Source organism: Lagopus leucura, unplaced genomic scaffold (assembly GCF_019238085.1).
Source record: "Lagopus leucura isolate 7727_CA_CO unplaced genomic scaffold, USGS_WTPT01 Super-Scaffold_797, whole genome shotgun sequence".
NCBI classification, from domain to species: domain Eukaryota; kingdom Metazoa; phylum Chordata; class Aves; order Galliformes; family Phasianidae; genus Lagopus; species Lagopus leucura.
The window spans coordinates 1896248-1918377 of NW_024962259.1; the positions used below are offsets into that span (position 1 = coordinate 1896248).

The window sequence follows — 22130 nt, forward strand, 5'->3', positions numbered from 1 at the left end:
CTGAGCCTCGGAACCCACCCCCCTCCCCAAAGACTGCTCTGACCCCCGCGGAGCCGCGACTTCAGCCGTGTTGTCGCACTCCCCCCGCACCATCCCCGCGCGATGCTCCGGCCCTGGGAGGGGCTGCAGCCTCCCACCCCCCGCCGCCACCGGGCGGGCGGCTCCTACCCTCCCCGGGGCGGGGCGGTGCGCGGCCGTGCGGCGGAGCTCAGCCCCGTGGCGGAGGGAGGGCGGCTCCCCCCATCCCCATCCCCATCGCCGCCGCCTCCGCCCCCCGCCCCGTGACTCGGCTCTGCCTCCCGCGGGCGGCGGCGGCTGCCGGGCGGTGTCGTGCGGCCCCGTGCGGGGACTATGAAGCACCATGGTGTGGTGTGACCGTGGCGTCCAGATGCTGCTGACCACGGTGGGAGCTTTCGCCGCTTTCAGCCTCATGGCCATCGCCATCGGTACCGACTACTGGCTGTACTCCAGCGCGCACATCTGCAACGGCACCAACATCACGGCGGACGAAGCGCAGGGACCGCCGAGGAAAGCGAGGGGCGACCTTACGCATTCGGGGCTCTGGAGGATCTGCTGCCTCGAAGGTAACGGGGGGCCGCGCCGTGACCGGTGGGGGAAGCAACTTCCCGGGGGCAGCGGCTGTGCCCGGAGCCCACGGGCAGAGCTCCGCCGGAGCCGCGCCGCTGTCTCGGACACGGCCGAGGAGGAGGATGGCGTTACCGTGGCAACCGGCATCTCCGAGATTGCCATGGGAACGGGCGGCGGGATGCGGAGCTCGGCCCGGGGGAGCTGTGCCTTTGGGGCAGCCCCCCCCTTTGCATCCCGTACCCGTGGGTTGCAGGGGTCTAGGAGGGCTGCACGTAGTTTGGGGGCTTTGGGGGCTTCTGAGCTCTACAGGCTGCAAGGCTGGGGACTGGCCAGGTGCTGGCCTCGGGGGTCTGAAGGTTCGGTTGCAGCTCTTTGGTAGGACAGTGGGAACCCAAGTTCCTCCTGCATACCTTCAGAGGCACTGGGAACCCACTATAGGATGTTGCTGCTGTTTTAGTGCTTCAGCATGGGTTTGGGATGACTTAGTCCAGACTAAGGGTCAGGCAAAGAACAACGTTAACAAATAGAAGGATTTGTGGCGTATGGCTGCAGTGGGCAGAGGCACACCCCGATCCTCACAGAGCCCAAACACGTGGCTCCATCCCTGAAAAGGGAGTTGTAGAGAAGATACTGCGGGTAACTGCTGGGACAAAGAAGCACACGGGTGTGTGGAAGAATCGGCATAGCTGATAGCAAAGCCCAGATGTGAGCCAACATCTGCCGAGTGAGCACGCAGAGCTGTGACTGTGGGACATAGGAGCATCCACAGCACTGGGTGTGGGCAGCAGACCACCACCAGCCCCAGCCCAGCTGTGCTGGATGAAGGCAGCACATGCTGCAGGCATTCACAGGGCTGCTTTGGGGCTCATGGGGGTGGAGGATGCCTGGGTCTTTCTTGCCACCATAATGCACTTGGCATATCGATCTCGGTGCGCCTTATTCAATCAGTGCAACTTAGCACATGTGAACTTTACAGACCTGGGATCCTGCTTTATTCTAAGTGGCAGATGGCTCAGCCCAGCCAGCCCAGCTGTATTCTGAGGTTTTTCCTTAGAAAAAAGCTGTGGAACTGCAGGAGCTTCTCATTGCCACGTCTCTTGTAATCTCCTTGTTCTAACCATCCACGGCTATGGCGTAACAAACATTTTTCACTTCAACTATCACATTTACTACCTCAGGATAATGTAAAATGGCTGTAGGATGCATAAATATTTTTAGACCATAGAAAGGAGAAAGAGTTACAGAAATGTGAAGTTTTGCTGGTGACAGTAAAGCTTGGCTTTGCAACTCGTAAAGAAATGTAACTCTTAGCATGGGCTTTTCTGACACCTGGGAGATGTGGGTTTGCCTCTGAGCACATCTGTGTTCGCCTGGGCAATGCTAAGCACCCTCCACCTGCCCCAAAACTGGTGGTCTTTGCTGAGTTGTTGGTGTGCCCCAGGCTCTGTCAAGGCAAATAAGCAGGTTGGAATCATGCTTTGCTGGGCTGGGCCTGTCTTGCAGGAGATACCTGAGTTTACTAAAGTCACGGTTTCAGCGTGGTCCTCCAGGAATCTCATTCATTGGAACAAAGTGCAGCTTTGGCTGAAGGCAGTGGGATTTTTGCCTGGATTTCCACTGGGGTTAAGTCAGAACTCTGTAAAATAAGAAGTTGGTGAGGTCGTGAGGCAGGGGCAATGCTGCACGCAATGCGATGCTCTGAGCCCCGCGCTCCCTGCCTGCGCCAGGCAATGCAGGCAATGCCTTTACCTGCTGAGCACGTTCTGTTTGCAAGAGAATTTGTGGAAAGATCACACTGAGCAGCTGTGGACCTTAAACCCTCAGGTGACAAAAGTGTTTCATGTGACCCCTCCACCCAACAGCAATTGAGTGTTTTGGTTTTTTTCTTCTCCGGAATTCAAGCGCTCTTAATCAAATGACAAAGTTGTCAAATATGTGTTCAGAATGAATAATCTTATAAAAAAAAAAAAAAGAAAAGAAATCATCTGCTCACAAATATGAGAAGCAGGGATTGCATTCTTTGCATTCTTTCTCACACTTTCTGTACCATCTCTCTCTGTAAGAAACAATACGTAGATGCATGAAGATATTTATGTTCTGGACTGAGCTGTGGGACTTTGATTTCGAGATGGAAAGGTTCCTTTGTTTCATGAGATAAATTAACCATTTCTGGAGGCAGATTGAAGAAAACACCCCCGGGTTGTTTCAGAACGTCACTCATCCTGAGTGGATGGGTCTTTTAGTAAAATCAATGTAATAATTACAGCTCCGAGGAGGTACACAGCAAGAAAATCATTTCAGTTATAGATTTTTACATATGATTAAATGGTCTGTCCTCAAAGCTATTTTTAGGACAATCTTTCTGTGTTTTGGGGTAATAATTATAAAAGCCTACTTAATTTATTGTAATGGTCTTAAGCGCCGTTTCGCTCATCTCAAAAAATAGCTGTATTTCAGACATAAATGTGCACAATCAGGAAGCATCTTGACCAGCCTCTTCTATCGCTATCGATGTGAATAAAGCGTTATACAGAGTAAATTTCAGGTCAGTTGAAATTTTCCACCAAAATGTTTCTGAACTCCATCCATAAAGCAATCTGCACTCTGTAGGTGAGCTGTCACCTGCTTGGGGTCCCAAACTGCAGGATTTCAAACAGAATTAACAGAGCAGAACGGACAAAGAAGAGCCTTCCAAGCAAACCAGTGTGTGTTCCTCAACAGTTTTCTGCTTTTCTTCTTTGGGAGAACACTTTACCAGAAATTATCATCATAATGGTGACTGAAGGGATACAGTTTAGGGCTCCAGCCTGCTGTCCTTGTTTGGAGCTGCAGCTGTCCTTCATGTTTTAGTACTCATAGTGGGTACTACTATGGAGCTTAGTCACTCAAGAAGCACCACCAATGATATAGTAGTCCAATTCTCACTTGTACAATCCCAAATCTGTTCTTTTAGTTTATCAGAGGTGGAAGTAAGAGGCTCATTGAGTGGTCTTTAAGCAATAGCAGTATTTCTGCATGGATGGAAGACTTACAGCTAAGGTAATTATGTAAGTAGAAAACTGTTTACAATAGTTCTTGGTACAAATAGGGGTACAGCAGGATGAGGTGCCATTCGATCAAGCTTTGCAGTAAAATGAGCAAGGAGCTCTCTGGCAAAGCTGGTTTTTGGTTTCCTGGGACCATGACAAATGTATGTTAACTTCAATTTTGACAGATAAAGACAAATCTTCACTGGAGAGAGAAGCTTCTGATGAAGTCCTCATGTGTCTGTCTTGACTTACCTGAAGTCTGCATCCCAGCCTGGGAATAATAATAATAGGAGCAAATCAGCCCCATTTCACATGGCTGAATAATTCCTTTGTGGCCAAGATGACTTGAAGGATTTCACCTCTATAATTTTCCAGCAGCCCCTATTCCCATGGTAAATGCTCAGCTCTGCTATGTAAGCCCCACACAGCCTTACACACAGGAGGATCTGCTATTAAAGTATTTGCTTAGAAAAAAAAAAAAGAAAAAAAAAAAGATTTTAAAGCACTGCTTTATCCACTGAAACTGCTTATCTTCATGAACAATCATGCTGAAGTTAATAGGACTGCTCAAACTGGGAGCTCTGCAGGCCCCATGACATCTAGATACGAAATCAAGTAATGTACTTGTAATTTAAATTTATTCAAAGAGTATTTTATTAAACACTTCAGAATATGAATGGCTTTGAATCCATTGTGTCTACTGCATTCAGTATTCCCTGTTTGCCACTTATTTTTAAGTGGTGCAGTTGGCCATTTAGTTCACGTGGAACCATTTGTCTGAGTAGCTGAAGTGTTTGCTATCAGGAGGAAGGATTGGGCAAATCAGCTGTAAGTAGAAAACTTGCACAAATGCCCATTTGCACAATTATTTGCAAGTCATCTGGCTCGGTTGAAGTCTCACATACGTGGTGGCACGTGCATACTGAATGAAAAAAAAGCCCTTACAGATGGTTGAGGCAAGCAAAGAAAGGAAGACTGCTGTCCATCCATACTACTGCAAAGTAATGGTTCATCCAAAGAGATTGAATGTTCTTTAGCATCCTCAAAGCAATGAGAGGAAGTGTTAACCTCACCACGACTTGTAATGATGCAAGCTTTGTATTCGAGTGTTATTTCCAAAGTTGTATTTGTCTAAGAGCAAGTTCTGTATCAGCATAGTATCAGTCAAGACCTGCTTTGAAGATTAAATCCACAGGCACAAGGATGTGTTGGACCTAGGTGAACTATTATCCAGAAGTCTTTCAAAACCAGTTTAAACACATTAGAGAAGGGTTTTTCTGAGCTTCAGCCCATGATTTCGTTCTTTCCTTCCATACATTCTGCTCACACCATCTTGTTTCCTTGGTAAAACGCGTGATGGGGAAGAGCTTGTGCTGCACTGATTGTTTTTAAATGCAATCTTCAGAGCTCCACCGACATCATTTCAGCAGTGTTTGAAGCAGTGGGGTTTTGTCAGAAAGTGATTGAGTGATTCCTGACAGCCTTGTTAGGTTAATTTCTTTCTGTTGTGTTCCATTTGCTGGAGAGAGAGCTTCAGAGTTTGGAGCGATTTTAGAGAAGTGAAGTTCAGTCTTTTTAAAATATGGTCTGTAGTAAAACGTGCTTTAAAATACTAAGATTTTTTTTGCTGGAGAAACTGTCAGCAGAAGCTGGGCTAAAGGATTATCTATTCTGTTAAAAAAAATAAATGCAGACCTCCTAAATACACCTCCTGGAACATTAGTAACAGAAGTTCTCAAATGGCTCTACTGATATAACAAAACAGCCACTCTTCCTGAGACACTATATGAAACAGAGATCTGAAGCTAATTGACTGAATATATGTCACTTTAATGAATTAATTTGCTTTCTTGAACATGATCTACTATATAGCCGATAGGGAGCTATCAGGCTACACAAGGGCTTTGGTTTTTCTCTGTGACTCTCAGCGTGCCAGCTAACCCGACGCAAAATTTGGAACCCAAAGACTTTCTGTGCATTAGCAATACTCCCCGAAGGCTGTAAAGCAAATTTGTAATCCAGCTGTAAGGCTTTCTCATCTGTGCAAGATGTAATGTGGATAATAGGCACTTTTACCTACATTTCAGAAGCACTGGGTGAAGGGCTGGGGATGTGCTGGGCGATGCGGATGGGCAACCTGTGGCTGTGGTGCTCTAGAGCTGCTTTTTTCACTCTGCATATAATCACACTGCGTGTTGCAGCTGGTAGACAGATGGTATTAGTCGTAGCATCTGTCAGAGCCACAGTAAGTCATTTTGGGGTTCTCAGTGACCTTTGCAGTGTAATGTAATGTAATCTTTGGGCTTCTTCCAGCTGCCATTACCTTTTACTGACCCTTCCGCCGTGGGCTTTTATTACTTATTTTAGATCCTGGCAGGAGCTCACAGCTATTGCACCTCCTCAGGGCTGGCCCTGCCTCCTGGCAGCTCTGCTGACCCTCGCTGGTGTTAACTGGTAAAGGAGGCAAACGTGACAACGTGCTTTTGTTCCCGTAAAATATCGGGATAGTGGTTATTTCTCCAGTGGGTGCTTTCACATACGGTGTGTCAGCCTGCGCTACCTCTGCTCGTGTTGTGCTGCTGAACCTGCAGCTTTGGTCATGGTCTGGCAGGTGCAGAACTTGTGAGCCCCCCTTAAAAATCTGTGGGATAAGGAGTGTGTGTCCAATATCTCCAGTCTGTACTTCTATGCATCTTTACAGAAACAGGGAAAGAAGAAGAAGGCTCTGAGAAAAAGGTTCTCAGGACCCTGATCGAGCTGTAGATGTCCCTATTCATTGCAAAGGATGTGGGCTAGGTGACTTTTAAGGGTCCCTTCCAACTCAAGCAATTCTAGAAATCTATTGCAGGAGGAGCCCTGTGCCTTCATCTCCTTTCCTAATTCTTTTGGCACAGAGCACATGTGCACTCAATGTAATCCAGTTGGTCACCGACACCACTGTGCCAACCAAATGTTGGGCTGTGGGGTTGGCGTGTGAGGGGCTGAGCAGTGACTTCTGCATCCCAGAAATGGCAGCAGAGAGGCAGGAGGTGGTTGGGCTTTGGTGCATTAGCTGTGTGATCAGAGGCCAGCACTTTAGTTCCCTGGCCCTGGCTGGAGGCTAACTGCACTTCCTCCTATCCGCTATCCCCTCATCCTGATGATAAAAGGAAAAAGACAATGTGGAGTAAGTGGGACATGGTGGTAGGGCTGCCCAGCACTGAAAAGGTGTACGAACACGAGTTTAACTGGTTTTGAAGCATTTTGCTTGCAACTTATGTTTTATACATGCAACATTTTGTGTTCAAGCATGTCTTCCTTGAGGGACAGGATTAAGTCTGGTTTTCCACCTACGTAAAGTTAAACTGCTTTCTAGGAAGCTGGTGGAATTATGCCAATAAGAAGCCAATATAAGAGGAGGGATCACAGATCTGCCCCTTCAATTGGACCTTTTCCTGCTGCTCTGTCTTTTCTGAGCCAAGAATCATCTCAGGAAATAAATCATACTTTCTAACATCATTGTCACCCTGAGAAGCTGGTCCTGCTTCAAAGCATTACTTCGAGCTTGCCTTCATTTTGGATTTCTGTTTATTGGTATTTATTATGTCTCAGACTTACGGCTCGGCATCCGAATTCTCACCAACAGATGGCAAGGCAGGATGCACAGGAGTAGTAAAATAAACAGGATAAATGCACAACTGCCCATATGTCTGAGAGGCTGCTACACATTTATGGCTTCTGAACAATAGGATGTTTCTGTAGAGAGCTCTAATACCACGCAGGGCTTCTTTCTAATTTCTGCCTTGCACTAACCTGTCTCACTCCTTTGGCATATTTTGACCAGTTAAATTACAATGTATTTTGTCCTCCCTCTTCCATTCCCAGGTAGTTATTGCCTTTATTTATTTGTTTCCACTCCTAAAGAACATCAGTTTAGTTTACCTTTAATGTTTAGTAGTGAAAGGAGGCTCTTTTCCAGACTTTGGCTCATATATTTTCTTTTGGAGCTGTGGTTTTGCTGTGTGGAGGGGCACACAGAGGTGCTGGGGACCAGCGCAAAAATTCAGACTGTGGCTTTCCCTATACTGGGATTTGTTACAATATTAATGATATGTGGCCTCTCTATTCTCTCAAAATAGCAAGCCTCAGGGCAGGCTGCCTGCAGGATGAATGGCCTGGTCCTGGCAGATTTCAGCTAGATTTCCCTTTAAATCTGGGGGCATTTTTGCCAGTTGTTGCATGCTGTGGGTCAAATGCAATGAAATCATTGGAGCAGTTCTTGATGCAGCCTGGCAGATAGTCCAGCCTCTCTTCCTCCTCCTTCCTGTGGCATCCAGCAGTCTGAACATCTTTGTTCTCTTTCTCTTTTTATTTCTCCTCGCTGAAATGTTACAATTCTCCTTTTATTGAAAAGGCACCTTCTAAAGTAGCTTTCCAACCAGAGCCTCCTTTAGAAAACCAATGGCTGTTGAAACCTAGGATTTTTAATTTCCTTAACTCCCAAGTGCCTCCGTGCCCTCCTGCTGATGAAGAAAACAAAAATGTATCACCGTATCCCTGTCAGAAAGTATGAAATTGAGGTTCTCTCTTCTCTACCTGTCAGATTCACTTTCCCATGTGTTTACCCATGTTTCTGCTTGCAGAGAACTTCCAGCAGCACGGTGAGTCCTTCTTCAATAGAACAGAGCTGCTTTTTCTCAGCCACGGCACGTAAAGGAGTGCTGTGTTATACACTGCCATAGCACCAAGCAGTGGACAACGGGGATGTGCAATATGGAATCACAGGATTTCCTGTACAGATATCCAGGCACCGATATGAATTAACCTCTTTTATTGTTCTTTTTCAAGCATTACCCCTTTTAATTGCTGTTTTGGAACTGTGCCATTTAGTTCTGCCCTTTGAATGCTTCTCATTCAGCCAGTCCCATTAGCTCACTGCTGCCAAATACTTCAAAGATATTCATGGGTGACAAGCACCCAGCCCGGCTGGGAGGGGCACCAGGCCACTGAGGAGCTGCCACCCACATTTAGCTGCTCAGCTTTCTTTCTGATTAGCTAATAACTGTTTTAAGCCTCTTGTCAGTCCCGTACCAGAGGTTCCAGATCCATTTTCTCCCATTTACCCATTTTAAATGATACAATTTAGTGTCGAATATGGATGGCTGTACATTTTCTCTTGTCCAAAAGTACAGCATTCAATAATGCTGGGATTGTTATTGCGTCTTACTTGCTTCCCAGAGGCACAGTTTATCTATTGTTGCTGCAAGGCATTAAAAAGCAACCATGGCATGTCGCAATTATGACTTGAAATAGGATCTTGCCAGGGGTACATTGCCTAAATATAATCAAATCTAAAATACAACTTACTGCATATACCTATCTTAGAGTTTCATGCACCTATCTAATGGCTCGCTGGAAATCAACGACAGCTATTCCCAACACATTGGATCATCTTTTTTCCCTAAGAATTTCATGCTCCAGCATTCAGCTGCACAGAGGCAACCACTGCCTTGTCACATTCAGGCTGTTTTCAAAGGCAGCCAGATCTGAAAGTTAGCTATGCTCCTTTTTAAGTCACTCAGTGATGGCAATAGTGGGCATTAACCATCTTTGTCCAGTGGATCTCATGGAGTCAGGTAAACCACATCAGTGCTCCTTTACATACTCGTGTGCATTTTCATGCAGAATTGGTTACTGTTGGTTTCTTTGTGCTGGTGAAACATCAAGTTGCAATATGTGGCATTGCATTTTTACCCACGTGGATTTTTAGCCATATTTGACCACAGAGAGAAAACCACGTCATGTAGGCCCAGCCACCAATGGCTTGTTCTCTGCAATTCGAGCTCAGCAATATTATTGACCCTTTGAAGTAATTAAACATTTGCAGTATGCTGAAGTTCTCCTCAGTAGATTGAGGGTTTGCTTCAGAGGTTGATGCATTTCTCCTTCGCTGTGCACATTTTGCTGTGCTCTCGTCCTTGCCTTTAGCACTTGCAAATGCAAACAGTCTGGGAGGTGCTTTGAGATCCTTAAAGATGCAAGACCTGAAATAAAACTTGTAGTATTTAGGAGTGCTGCAAGGTGCTGCATTCTCAGTATCACTTCTAATTATAACCATTCAAGCAATTCATTTGCAATGTCCTGCTACGATAGTGCTTATTAAAATAGAATCCTCCTTATAGTTTGGTGGCAAATTAAGAGCAAAAAATAGCTATCTCATTCTATCTCATTCCAGCTAGTAGCTTTGAAAGGGGTTTACCTTCATAACATGCTTTCTAGGGATATGCCCCTTGTTTTTACCTGCGATCCTGGTCTGATTATAATGGCTTACTTTATGTCTCTTGGTAGCTAACTTCGAGCAACCTTTCCCTCGCTTTATTTTAATTTCCGTACATAAATGCCAGTGTTCAAGCTGTAGACAGTCTTTGGACACAGCAGCAGAACCCCGTAGAGAAGGAAAAGCAGGCCAGATATTTTCCGCCCGCACTCTGAATCATCCCAGGGCTCTGGAGCTGAACCCAGGGCACGTGGTTGAGGATGGGGAGCGATGCCGGCCCCTCCTGGCTGCACTGCTGGATGCAGCTCCCACAGGCTGACCCTCTCCTGGCGTGGCTGCCGTGCCCTGGGAGGGCTGAGCAAGTGGTTGCAGCTGGCCAGAATATGCGTCTGCGGTTACTAATGCTGATTTTATAGCAGGAATGCGCACCTGTTTCAGTTGCCAACTGGCATCGTGTTCAGCAAAAAATGTGTGTGTAAGGCCTGCGTTAAAAGAGGCATAAGAATTAGCGAGTATCAAACATGTCATTAGACACGTGCCTGGTAGACATAATGTAGGATAATGAACGCAATGGAAAGAATAAATTAATAACTGAAAATATTTTTAATACATATGCACACTTAAAACAGGATAAGAACTAAGTGACACTTGTGTCACCAGTTTATAATTAAAATGCAGTGCTTGAATGAAAATGTAAGCTTCAATTAGCCAGCACGACCCTGCTTCCGGCTTTACTTCCCACTGAAAAGCAACGATAACAAGCTCACATTTATTATCAGAGTTTTTCCTGGAGCTGTGCACTGAAACATGCTCACATCTGAGCCCTTTCACTGAAGACATTTTTTCGCTTCAGCAGTTTGGCATGCCATACAAAGGCTCTCTGATTTTTAGTGATGTTCACCTCCTCTTACATAAAAATGTTTTCTGTGCATATTATTTGGTTTTAGTTAAAGTCCAGGTGCACGGGTTACTGAAGAACCAAAAGGATGGCTCATCACATAGCACAATGGGTAATTATTGCTGAGCTTTGCTGTATCCCTTCTTGGAGTTCAGCATTGTAGCTGCAAGAGATGAAGAAGATACCTACAATCTAGCCCAAAGTGCTACAAGTGTAAGAATAGATCCTCTGCTTTATGCTTCGCCCTTTAATTTTTTAACTGTCTCAAGGGATGGAGCTTAACTATTTTGTTTAGAGATGCTATTTTGCATTTTAATTTTACCGGTGGGAAGTTAATACATACATAAATTATGAGGTCTCATCTGTTCCCCTGTTCTCATCCCAAGAGTCTTTCTCGTTAAGCTTTTTGTAAAATGGTTAAATAATACCCTGAGCTTGGCTCCAGTGGTTAGCCAAGATTTATTACCTTGGTTGATGCAAGGCCCTTAGTTCCGTGCTGCACTGCCTAAAACTGGAGCTCCTGACATCTTCCAGGCAGACAGCTGTGCTCCCCATGTGGGCAAAAGGAAAACCCAGGTGCCTTCAAAGAGCTGCTCTGGAAATATGTGTGCTGGGTGGGGAGCTGCCTCCACAGCCTTGTAGGAGGATGGATGCTGGGCTGCTCTTCCACGCAGCTTGGGTCCCTGGCTCAGTGCTCCACACGAGGGGCAATGCAGTCCTCTTGAGACCCTTAGATTCCTTTTGAAAACTGCTCACAGCAAGGCTGCCTTCCCAGACAGTAATCTCAGAGGGTACTTCAGTGCCAAAAAATCAGAACCTTTTGGTCTGGGGCTTAGGCACCCTGAAAATGTCCGTCATGTCTTGAAGACATGCAGTAGGTTCTAGATTCCAAATTAAGCATGGGGAATGCCTTTATTGGTCAGCCGGTGAAAGGGATGCAAGCCTAACCAGCCCCAGAACGGGAACATGCAGCAGGTGAGGCTCAGAATGCATACTTAGAAAATAGGCCCTCCTGTGAAGGCTGACCGAACATCCGTGTGTCTGTCCTTGGCAGTACTCCCTCTAATGCTTCAAGCAATTTCTATGGGCAGCATTACTGCAGGATGTCAAGCTGGAAGAGCCCTACTCCCAGCAGATACACTCTCAGGTTTGGGCCAGGCAGGGCTGTGCCATGGGGTTGAAACCCACAGGGACTCTTCACGTTGTAACAACTGCAAACCTCCTGATTTGTCACCGGTGTTATTCACATGGGACAGAGTGACCTCTCCAGAAAGCCTTTCCAACAGCAGCAGCAGCAGCAATCTCTCTCAATAGCATTTAATAACTATCCATGGAGAAAATTACACTCTATTTAAAAGGCCAGAAAAAACATCTCCAGTTTAACTCTGCTGACTTTGGTAGAATTACAACAAAAATGAGTTTCGTCTGATATCCTTTCCCATACTAATGTTCAGTAGCTGGGCTGAAAATGCCTTTCAAAGGCAGATAAACAAGTCTGAATGGTAAAATATTCTTTTAATTTTCCTTCACACGCATTCTTTTAGGTGTAGCTTGGAATGCTGCCCTCACGAGAGGCATCCCTTTAAATATTTATACTGCACCAATATGTAGCCACCTTCATACGTTTTTAATGATATGTTCCTTTCTAAATTAACCATTAGGTAACCCTGTTCTATAGCATTCACTGCTTTACATTGCTATTACGCTATCCCTCGAGTGTATTTATTTAGCTGCAGAGCAATGAAGATGTCAAGGCAAGGCCAGGGGCATGATGGAAATTGAATTTTTGGAGTTCCTCCTCAATAGTTTACCCACCATGATGCTTGTGAGCCCAGGGAATCAACGTCTCTGCTCTGCACCAGGCCATGGCCATCCAATGAGGCTTCATTTCTGTAATTCTAGCTCCTGGGATTTACTGGGAGAAATACTGAAGTGAAACCCAAGAGATAGGTGGAAGTGCTGCTAATGGGCCCGCAGTGCTTGTGCCTCCTGAAATTCTCCCTGGAGCAGCAGGCGTGCCAAAATTTCCAGAGGCATTTTTCTTCCATCTCTTCTGCCCATCCCTTGGTTCCTTCATAGGATGCAGTGTTACACTGAGCTGACTGGGATGAAGACCAGTGCTGTCAATGCAGGCAAATGCCTTTATCATTTCCTCAGCTGTGATTCAGGCTGAAAACCCACGGATGAGTAGAAGTGTCAGCACAAGCTATCTTGTGCAGGCTTTTATGAAGGTGAGATTTCAGACTTCTGATCAATTATACCACATTATCATAGCAACGTGGTATCTGCAGAAGCTGCTTGTGGTTTGTTTCCATTCTGGTTTCCATCCCTCATAAGAGGAAATGGCAGCACCCTGAGAGCAGGGCTGCAGGACTGAAAGCAATGCCTGAATCCCAGGTTTGATGGGGATGCGCTGCTAGAAGGAGGTAGCAGCAATCTGAGCACAGCTGCCCTGTGGCCTTTAGACTGAGAGACAGCAAAATCTCCCTGTGTGCTGCTCCATAAAGAAGAGTTGCACATTTCAAAGCAGAAAACCAGTCTTTCCTTCTCTTGCCTGCTGAAGGGGCCTTACCCTGTACTTGTTTTGCAAACAAGAGCTTTGCTTAAGTCAGAGCAGATTTTGTGGGAGGATAAGGGGCTCAAGGAACTGCAGAAATGCCATTACCTTGGGTCATGGTGTGTTGCAGACACTGCTCCACTAGCACGGCCCTGTCTGCCATGCAGCTCCACTCCTGCTGCACTGAAGCAGATGGAGTAAGGATATTGGTCTCCTCTGCCATATCAGAGGCTTTAAAAAAGCACAGAGGTGTTTTAATGCCTTCTACGTGGTGTGATTTGTCTCCAGCCCTGACTGGGTTTGCTATGGGCAAGGGGATGTTGTTTGCTCTAAACAAAAGCTGCCCCTGCTCAGTGTTCCTGCTGTGTCTAACAGAAAGGTGCCCAGCAGTGGCTGAAATGCAGTGAACTCTTTCACTCAGGGAAAATTCTGCAGTAACTTGAGATTCTTCTTTTTGCTGCAGCAGTAATTTTTACTCCATGTTTGCTGCAAATATGGTTAAGCTCGCTCTGTTTTGGAAGCAAGCAGTCAATGCATCTGAAGTGCATACTTGACATATGTTTCTTTTCACATGCTGTCCTCCATTCGTTGCATGTAGCAGATGCTCAGTTTACCACTTCGAATGTATTCTTATTTACTAGAAATTATTCTAGAAAATAGCTGTTTGCAACGAAACATTTCCAGCCCTTCCTCTGGGTGCTGGGAGCTCCTTCTGCAGCTGTCCGGAGTGGCTGCGTGCAGATGTTGACAGGTTAATTTGCATTTGAAGAGCTGGATGCAGCGAGCTAAGTGAGCCTTTTTCTTCCCTGCTTCTGAAGCCAGTCACTGAAACACTATGCCAAGTTCGGCCCCCGATTCTACTCTTTTTAATTAACTAAAGCAGCACCCAAGCTGAGCTTCTCCCATTGTTAGCTGCCCATTTATTCCAGGGCTGAATTAAAGCCCCCTGATTCTGTAAAAGAAAGGATTATATTCTGAATATTGATTGTACAACAGCGAAGTGCAAGGACAGCCCTGGAGCACAGCAAGGCAGCGCGCACAAGCTGGTTTATCTGATGATATCCACCGCACAGATCTGCTCCCAGAAACCACAGCTCCAAACCCTCCAGCTGAGGCCCTTGCTCTACCTGGCTGATGCACACCACTGGAGTCAGAAACGTTTTAGTGAAAAGCAAATCCTGCTATCAAGAGAAATGCACTGCACTGCTTGATCCCTCTTCTTGGAGAGTATGCTATTTTTTCCGTATAGTTTTTTCCCCCTTTAAAATAAGATTGCATAAGGACTTCTAGCACAAAGACCTGAATTTAGACTTCAGTCCCTCCCACTGATAAGAGAAAATCACAAGTCTTTATCCACAAACATGTTGTCACCCTTTAAAAGCTGTTGCTCCAAGTCTTTCATGTGCCTGACCCATCCATGCAGACTCAAACAGTGATTTAACAAATCCCAAACCCTTCCTGCTGCAGCACACAGACAAGCTAACACCCAAATTGCTGCAGCCCTGTCACAACCAAGGCCCATGCACTTTGCTTCCTCTTCGTTTTCTTTCCTTTAGATGCTACAAAACAATGAAAGCTGCATCCAGCAGGTGTAAGAGCATTGAACTGAACCTGCAGAAACATGGACAAACATAAGATTAAGGCTGCCTCTTTTTTTTTTTTTAAACATGAATGTCACTGTGCTTCTGTGCTTCCCTGCTGTGCCCCTGCTGGGATCAGTGGGCAGATGCTGCTCTCACTTTTCCTCCTTAATCTGGATTGCAGCTCTTCTCTGGTTTCCTGCTGCTGGTCCTTTTACATCTGCATCTGGGATTGCTCTTCCAGGCTGCCATGGGACAAAGCAACCCATCTGAAATGTGGCCACTTCAATCTACTCATAGGCATTACAGCTCTCACTGTTAACACGTGGAACTCAGTCTGCGTTTTGGAGCATTTGTGGCAAAATTCTCACTGGGCACAGCTGAGCACAAATTAATTAATCACCCCAAACTGTGTATGGGTGAAGTATGTGGAATTGCTGGTTTGCTTCAAGAAAAGCATTTCTTCCAGTCCACTTGCACCAGGCATGACATTTTCCTTAAACATCTCTCTTTTTTTTTTTTGTTTAGTTGCAACAGCAAGGGGAAGCTGCTAGACAGGCATGATTCAGGTACCCATGGCGACATGAGATCACTGCACATTGTCACCAACACAAGAAGATTAGACGAGAATAACTAAGAATAGAATTTTTGACCTTCAAGATTTTCTTATCTGGAAACATTCTCAGTAGATAGCAACACAGCTCAACTTGTCAACAAGGAGAAATAAAAGAAAAGTGAAACTAATTTAAAATCCCACAGTGGCAGGGGAATAAATTCATACATTTATCATTTCAGAGGTTCCCATAGCTCCTGCAACCTCTCCTGCAAGGTTTAAATTATTAATTTTTATTTTTTTTTTACATTATGTTTACTCTCCTAAGAATGCAATACCATTTACAGGAGCTCATAAGGATGAAAAAGCATTTTCCTTTTGTGCTTTAGCTCACACAGTTAATGCACACAAACCTACACCTTTAAGCTTTCCAAAAGCTCAGTTCATACCAGCAGATTGAATTCATTCAATATGCACGCATTTATTTCATAATCCTTAAAGGAAGAGGGGTTATTCCTTGAAATGTTACCATAGATCTCGGGTTTGGCACAAGACCTGACCTGGCCCAACCTGCGGGTCAGTTCTTCACAGCCACTCCTGCACAGGGCATGGAGATGTTTATGTGATACAGAAAGGAACGCTCTAATATCCAAGAGGGAGATGGGGTCTCCAATGTGCCCTCAGAAGTCATGGAATCATAAAATCATTAAGGTTGGAAAAGAGCAGTAAGATCATCTAGTTCATCCACCCATCCCCGCCATGCCCACTAACCATGACTCTCTAAAGTCAACAGTATTACACCTCCAGAGGGAGATTCTCCTGTAAGCAAGACTTGTGAGCTCTGATCATCCTAGGCATGCAGCTCTCACATCTCCATAGCATGGCTCCTCTGCTCAGGAGAGCTTAGGAGCAGATCCCAGAAGGATTTAGGTCTTGCCATGTGTGGAAAGTAGAAACCCAGCTAACAAACCCATCCCCCCTGCACAGTAATGGACAGCAAGGAGCCAAACCATGAGTGGGATGGAATCTGGCCTTGCAAAACCTTAGGGCTGGTGTTTCAGGTTCAGCCTACCCTGAGGATGGCTGTCACTCTGGGAGTCACTTGGTGTGCTGCTGTCTTGGGGCACTGTTTTAGAGCTAAGCATCACATCTTTGCCTTCAAGGAAGCTTTGCTGGCCTGTAGCCTGGTGAATTCACTCTGTGGATCATCAGTGATCTATAATCACCAGGACAACGCTCTGAGAGCTTATTGAGGAGTGAGAGGGCTGATGCATCCGCAGCGCTGCGTGCAGGGAGCTGCTGGAGCCGATATTTCGACACACTGAGTATTTTTAGAGCCATCCTATAGCGCAGAATTTTTAACTTCCATTTCACAGACCTCGAAGCCTGGCAAACTTTCATTAACATTTGATGCCTTGAAGTCATGCAAGGTTTGGGGGAAAAGGGAGGGGAAGGAGGAAAAAGAAATGCAGGAAAAGCGTGAAGTTTGCAAAGTTGCCTTGAAGCATAGAAAAAGGCTCCAGCCCCCCCCTCTCTTTACCAAGTGCTTTTAAAGTATCCAAACCACGCAGAGAGCATAGCCAGAATCCAAAACCATGGCTATGTGGGAGAGCCCTGTTTAACCGAAAGCTGATTTAAGTTAACATGTTAAATACCTGGAATCTCTTTGGCCCTTGGGGAGATTCGAGCTATGCTCACGTTAAAAGTATTATGCCTCTCGTCTTTGTCCATTATTAGACCACTTTGCTAATATAGAGCTCTTCAGCCCAGAAAGACCCAAATTATTTATAAACTCTCATGCCTCCATCCTGGAAAGGAGACTCCAGAACACAGAGCTGATAAAGGATTTGCTGATGGAAAGCAGAAGCTTCAGTCTCCCAATGCACATGCTGCCATTGCTGCTTAGCACAAAGTAAGGCCCTTCTACCCAAATTTACACATGGAGAAAAGCAGTTCTTCCTTAGCTAGAAGGCAGACTTTCAATGGGAGAGTAAATTATGAGAAACTCCATTTACCCCCCCAAACACACACACATATACGTCTCTTTGCACACAACCGAGATTCCTCGCAGGATGCGGGAGTGGGAAGAGGAGACATATTTTTGTCTCCTTGGCAAAAATACATTGGCAGCGTATCACTGAGTTGTAAAGCGTGAGTAAAAACCAGAATGCGGCCCCGTTAAGCGACGCGGGTGTTGGAAAGCTGCCCTTGGGCTGCCTGCCCCTGTCTGCCAGCACGGCTGTGGGGAGGGGGACGTGAGCTGCTGGGGGGCTCAGCATGGGGACCCCAAAAAGCCATGTGGATTCTGCATGGCTCTGCCCTGCATCACTGCAGGTGGGTGTCTGAAGAGAAGAGGAGCTGTGAATCTCACCCTGAGCGTGGCAGGGCTCCCAGGCAGGCAGAGCTGCTGCGTACCTCTCAGGAAGGATCACCAAGTTGGTGACAAGCTGGGCCTGTCCGGCTTTCAAAACTCAGGAGGAAACAGTCCCCAGGATGCTGTTATAAAAGGACAGGCTCTAATCCTCACAGACACAATACTTAGGTATTCAAGGCTAATTAACAAACAGCACTACAACTTACAGAGGGCTCAGCCAAAGCTCCTGGCCATGAGCATGTCCCATCCCACCCCACCCCAGTGGTCCTTCCATACTTTGAAGGTGTTGGAGAGGAGGAGGAGCAAAGAGGGAGGGCTGTGATGGAGCCAGGCACACAGCTCACCTGCCTGTTGTTAATACTTTAGAGCAAAAGGAAGATTCCTCGGTTTTCTTCTCCTAGCTGGGCACCTTCCTGGGCACTTCCATGTCACCCTAGGAGAGCACAAAGAAAGGAGAAATTCCAGCATTACAGTGGGAGACATGCCTGACGCTGATAAGGGCTGGGACTCTCAGATGCATTATTTAAAGTCCCAGATTGGGTTGCCCAGAGCTATCCCCAGCAGTGTTCTTCCCTGAATCAGGAAAAACACTGCATAGTAAAATGCAGTCTGAAAGAGGGAAGAACGTGAACTTGGAATTCTCAGCAATAAAATATTCATGCATTTGTGCTTTAGTGCATTGTAATTTTGCATGATACGCTTTGCTTTTCAAGACTGACTAGATTAAGGCACTTCTGATTCATTGAACACATTTTCCCAAATGCTTTTTTCCCACAAATACTGTTGGGCCATTGTGCTTAGTGGCATTTATTAGCCAGTGTAACATGGAAGCTACATCTTCTGCAAACCTGGGAGAAACCTGCTTAAATGTGTTGCTCAATCTCAGCAGAGAAGAAAAGAGTTCTGATGAATAATTAAAGCTTAAGGAGGTCATGCTACTTTTACAGTCTCATTTTTATTTGTCACTGTTTCGCTTGCATTAGGAAACAGAAAGTTCCAGGTGCAAGATCCAAAAGAAATCCCTTCAGCTTCTGCTTATTTAAACAGACCTATTTGGTAGCCATCTACATTTTTATTTATTGGGTCATTTGTTAACTGTAAGTAAATCAGTCCCAGGAATTATAAATTCCAGGCTGTGAATTCCCTCGTGCCCACACCTCCTGGCAGCAGTGTGAGTGCTGACTGCTGGGGGTGCCCACAGGGAGGCACACAGGGAGGCAGGCACGGGCTGGGGGGGCTCACGGAAGACCCAGGTTGCCATCTGGTCGCCACCTCCGCAGGCACCACCAATCTGCCAAGCTCCCACTCTCCTCCTAAGCCTCTCTTTGCCTCCAGCCACACACCACCACCCTCCTCCTCAGCTCTCTTTCCTTCCTCCATTCTTCCATGCTCCCTTTACTTTTCCCCTGCCTTTCCCCCCAAGCCTTGCCTGACCAGCCCACCTCATTCCCTGCATGAGGCTGCTCCAGGGATGCACTCTCCACCAAGGCTGTGAGCAGCCTCGTACTCCTTACAGGATTCTCTTTTCCACTAATACCTCGTGCAGATGGTTTTGAAACCTTTGCCTTGAGTTTCCCAATCCCAGCCATCAGCAAGGCCTGGCAGATACACTCCTTTTTCCTAACCTTTAGATTCCCTGTTGTCATCATCTGCCTTGTTTCAGTCCCGCATCACTGATTGTGCATGATCAATCTCTAGAGGCTTTGCTTCTATGTATAACTCAACAAGCTGGCATAGAAATGAGGAAGACATGCTCCAGAATGAATGCGGATCCAACTCAAGGTCATAGCATTATGAAGGCAGACATACTGCAAGCATTGCCTTCAATTAAAATGATTTATGGACAGAAATTTCCCTATTGCTCCTTCGATATCCAATTGTTTTTCCAAATGCCATCATCTTATGATAAATCACAAGGGAGTGAAGAGACATGGAATGATTACCTGATTCAGGAGTGTCCAGATATTCTGTGTGTTTCTTATCAGTAAACTAATGAGCTCCTTTGTCACTACTTTCCAACGTAACCCTCTCTCTTTTTTATTTCCATGAAAACCATTGCAGTATGCGAATAACTGGCTCCCACAGAGCTGAGCAGAGAAAAGCCAAAAAAAATTAAAGAGTTCAGTTTTAGACGTCACTGCTATTAGAGCAGACAATAATTCACTGTGTGCTGAGAAGTAATTACGTGAGGACTTGTGAGCTTCTGCTACATGAAGAGATATCATGAGGAGCATCAATACTGTTTTCCTATTGACTAGATGTGGAGGTTTTGCCCATCACAGAAGACAATGTCAGATGCATCCTTACCCCAGGCTTTCTTAAATTTTAGACTGCTGTTTGGCAACTGCAGAAGAAATGTGTAGAAGTGGTACTTGAGGACGTGGTTTAGTGGGCATTATTTGTGGTAGGTGGATGGTTGGACTTGGTGATCTTAGAGGTCTTTTCCAACCTTAATGCTTCTATGATTCTAATGCTAAAGGGCATCTAATGCACTAACTGAGAATGAGAAGACAACAGCTCAAGGCAGCAGATGTACACAGTTGAGGTGGTAGAAGATATAGGGGACAAAGCACCATGCATGTACTGGCCATACTTCATCTGCTCCACAGCAGAGTTTATTCCCTAGATGTGACCTTGTCTGTGTCTCAAATTATAAACTCACCAGGGACTTTGAAGAGATGTGAAAGTCTGTTTCCTTAAATTCTTCCCCCAGGTAGTGATGAGCCATGAGAGAGGCTTCATAGACATCTGTGATTGCAAGAGGTGAAACCATCAAGTCCTGGTTGATCACCATGTTAATGAGGGAGAACTGATGACTTACTGTAGTAAGGGAAACCAGATGGATAAAAACCAAACTATGCCTTTAGGGAAACTTGATTCCATTTGTGCCAACACAGGAAAAAAGAGCACAGTTTGACAATGTGAAAATAAACACGATTTGTCATTTTGCAGCATATGAACGCTTCATCAGACAAAATGACTATCTGTCCTCAAAATTGCATCCGGTAAAATTTGGCATTTCAGCCTTCTTGTAATGATTGATAGACTGGCAAGAATCTGCCTGAATGAGCAAATTTCATACCAGTGAATGTATGCCAGAGTCAAGAACGCTGGTGAGAAATGTGAGTTTTGGCCCAAATCAAGATGTATTTGAATCCTAGCTAGCATACAGGACAGCACATTTTATTTCCCACTGCTGTCTGAGGTGTTGGAGGTACGATGGCCATTGTGTAGTTACAGTAACAGGTCGGCCTCTCTGATGCACTGTGCCGACTGTTTACCAAGTACCTCTTTAATTCAAGGCATTCTGGACCAGAATGTGATAAACAGCAGGAAAGTTGCTGGAGGTTGAATTCTTAGCAGTTAGAATTCATGCTGGGTGAAGATGCTCACCCAACACCAGCTCCTGGCATGTTAGACCAATTTTAGCCAAGGTAGAAAGTAGAAAACGAGTGGAGGTTTCCATTCAACCTCCCAATGATTTTAACAGAACGATTACAGAGCCACCAAAAACCAGTCTTGGCAAAGTGACAGCGAAGCAAAGGATGGAGATGAGCGGTGAGACAAGTTTCTGGGCTGCTGAGATAAAGGAGTGCTGCGTGAGACACAGGATGAGACGAGGTGTGAAGGCAGAGCGCAGAAAGTGGGGCCGTTGTCTGTATAGAAAAGCAGACAGAAAAGTGAGTTAACAACCCCACGACAACCAGAAACGTTGACAGTCTTTTGGGACCAAGCCAGGCATGGGAACACTTACTGTGGCAGGGCTAAGTTAGCTCTGATTGCAAAAAGTTCCTCAAGCAGCATAGCCAGCACTGTTCGTACCCAGGCTGAGGAATTGCCCCTCTTTTCCTATGCAGATGACTTACAAAACACAAAACATCTGGGCAGAAAGCGTCAGTGATTCTTCCTACAAAAAAAAAAAGCCACAAATGCATTCCCTCGATAAGGTCCATGAAAAGGGGCAACGTAATAAGACACATAAGTCACAGAACCATACAAAATTTCCCCCCAAACTTGCCAGCCAAGAGAACTGCACAAATGGATATAGTTAATAAGGAAGAAATTGAAAATGGTTACAAGATGGTTTTCAGCATTGCACGGAGGGACTGCTGGGGTGGAATAATGCAGTGCACTATTTCATCTGCAGCCTGGCTGAGAAAAGGCAGCTGGGGAAAGGAATAGAAGCATTGCTGAATAACCTCTGTCATAACTTCTGTGGCCAAAATACTGGTTTATGAGAGGGGTGCTCGAAGAAAATGGAAATGAGGTAGCGCAAAATAATGTGTAACATACAA

General features: G+C 45.7%; 1 protein-coding gene across 1 annotated transcript in view; it reads left to right on the forward strand.

Moving 5' to 3' along the window:
• Nucleotides 1-361: 361 nt before the first annotated feature.
• CACNG4 (calcium voltage-gated channel auxiliary subunit gamma 4) overlaps nt 362-22130 on the forward strand; it is a 35506-nt gene continuing 13737 nt past the window's right edge. Inside the window, exon 1 of the mRNA XM_042865227.1 lies at nt 362-584. Within this exon, the coding sequence (XP_042721161.1) occupies nt 362-584 (223 nt within the window). The remainder of the gene's footprint in view (nt 585-22130) is intronic.